Source organism: Penaeus monodon, chromosome 32 (assembly GCF_015228065.2).
Source record: "Penaeus monodon isolate SGIC_2016 chromosome 32, NSTDA_Pmon_1, whole genome shotgun sequence".
NCBI lineage: Eukaryota > Metazoa > Arthropoda > Malacostraca > Decapoda > Penaeidae > Penaeus > Penaeus monodon.
Genome location: NC_051417.1, coordinates 7,219,165 through 7,219,364, shown reverse-complemented (window position 1 = coordinate 7,219,364; position 200 = coordinate 7,219,165). Strand labels below are relative to the sequence as shown.

The following is a 200-nucleotide window of genomic DNA, read 5'->3' as shown; positions in this document are numbered from 1 at the left end:
AATTAACTTGCCATAACCAATTCCCGCGCCTGCCGCCCCCACAGACCTCCGGAAGAAGCTGCTGAGCGACCTGATGGCGGCGGGCGTGGACTCGAAGGCCGAGAAAAGGAGGAAGGACAGCGAGCTCGGAGGAGACAAGGAGGGCGTCGGGCAGTGCCACTTGGGCGGCCGCGCGGTGAGGGGGTCTTCGTCGGGCGGGG

At 66.5% G+C, this 200-nt stretch overlaps 1 protein-coding gene across 1 annotated transcript in view; it reads left to right on the top strand.

The window, feature by feature from the left end:
- Positions 1-30: 30 nt before the first annotated feature.
- LOC119593531 overlaps positions 31-200 on the top strand; it is a 6,832-nt gene continuing 6,662 nt past the window's right edge. Inside the window, exon 1 of the mRNA XM_037942493.1 lies at positions 31-175. Coding sequence (XP_037798421.1) covers positions 74-175 — 102 coding nt within the window. The 5' untranslated portion in view covers positions 31-73. The remainder of the gene's footprint in view (positions 176-200) is intronic.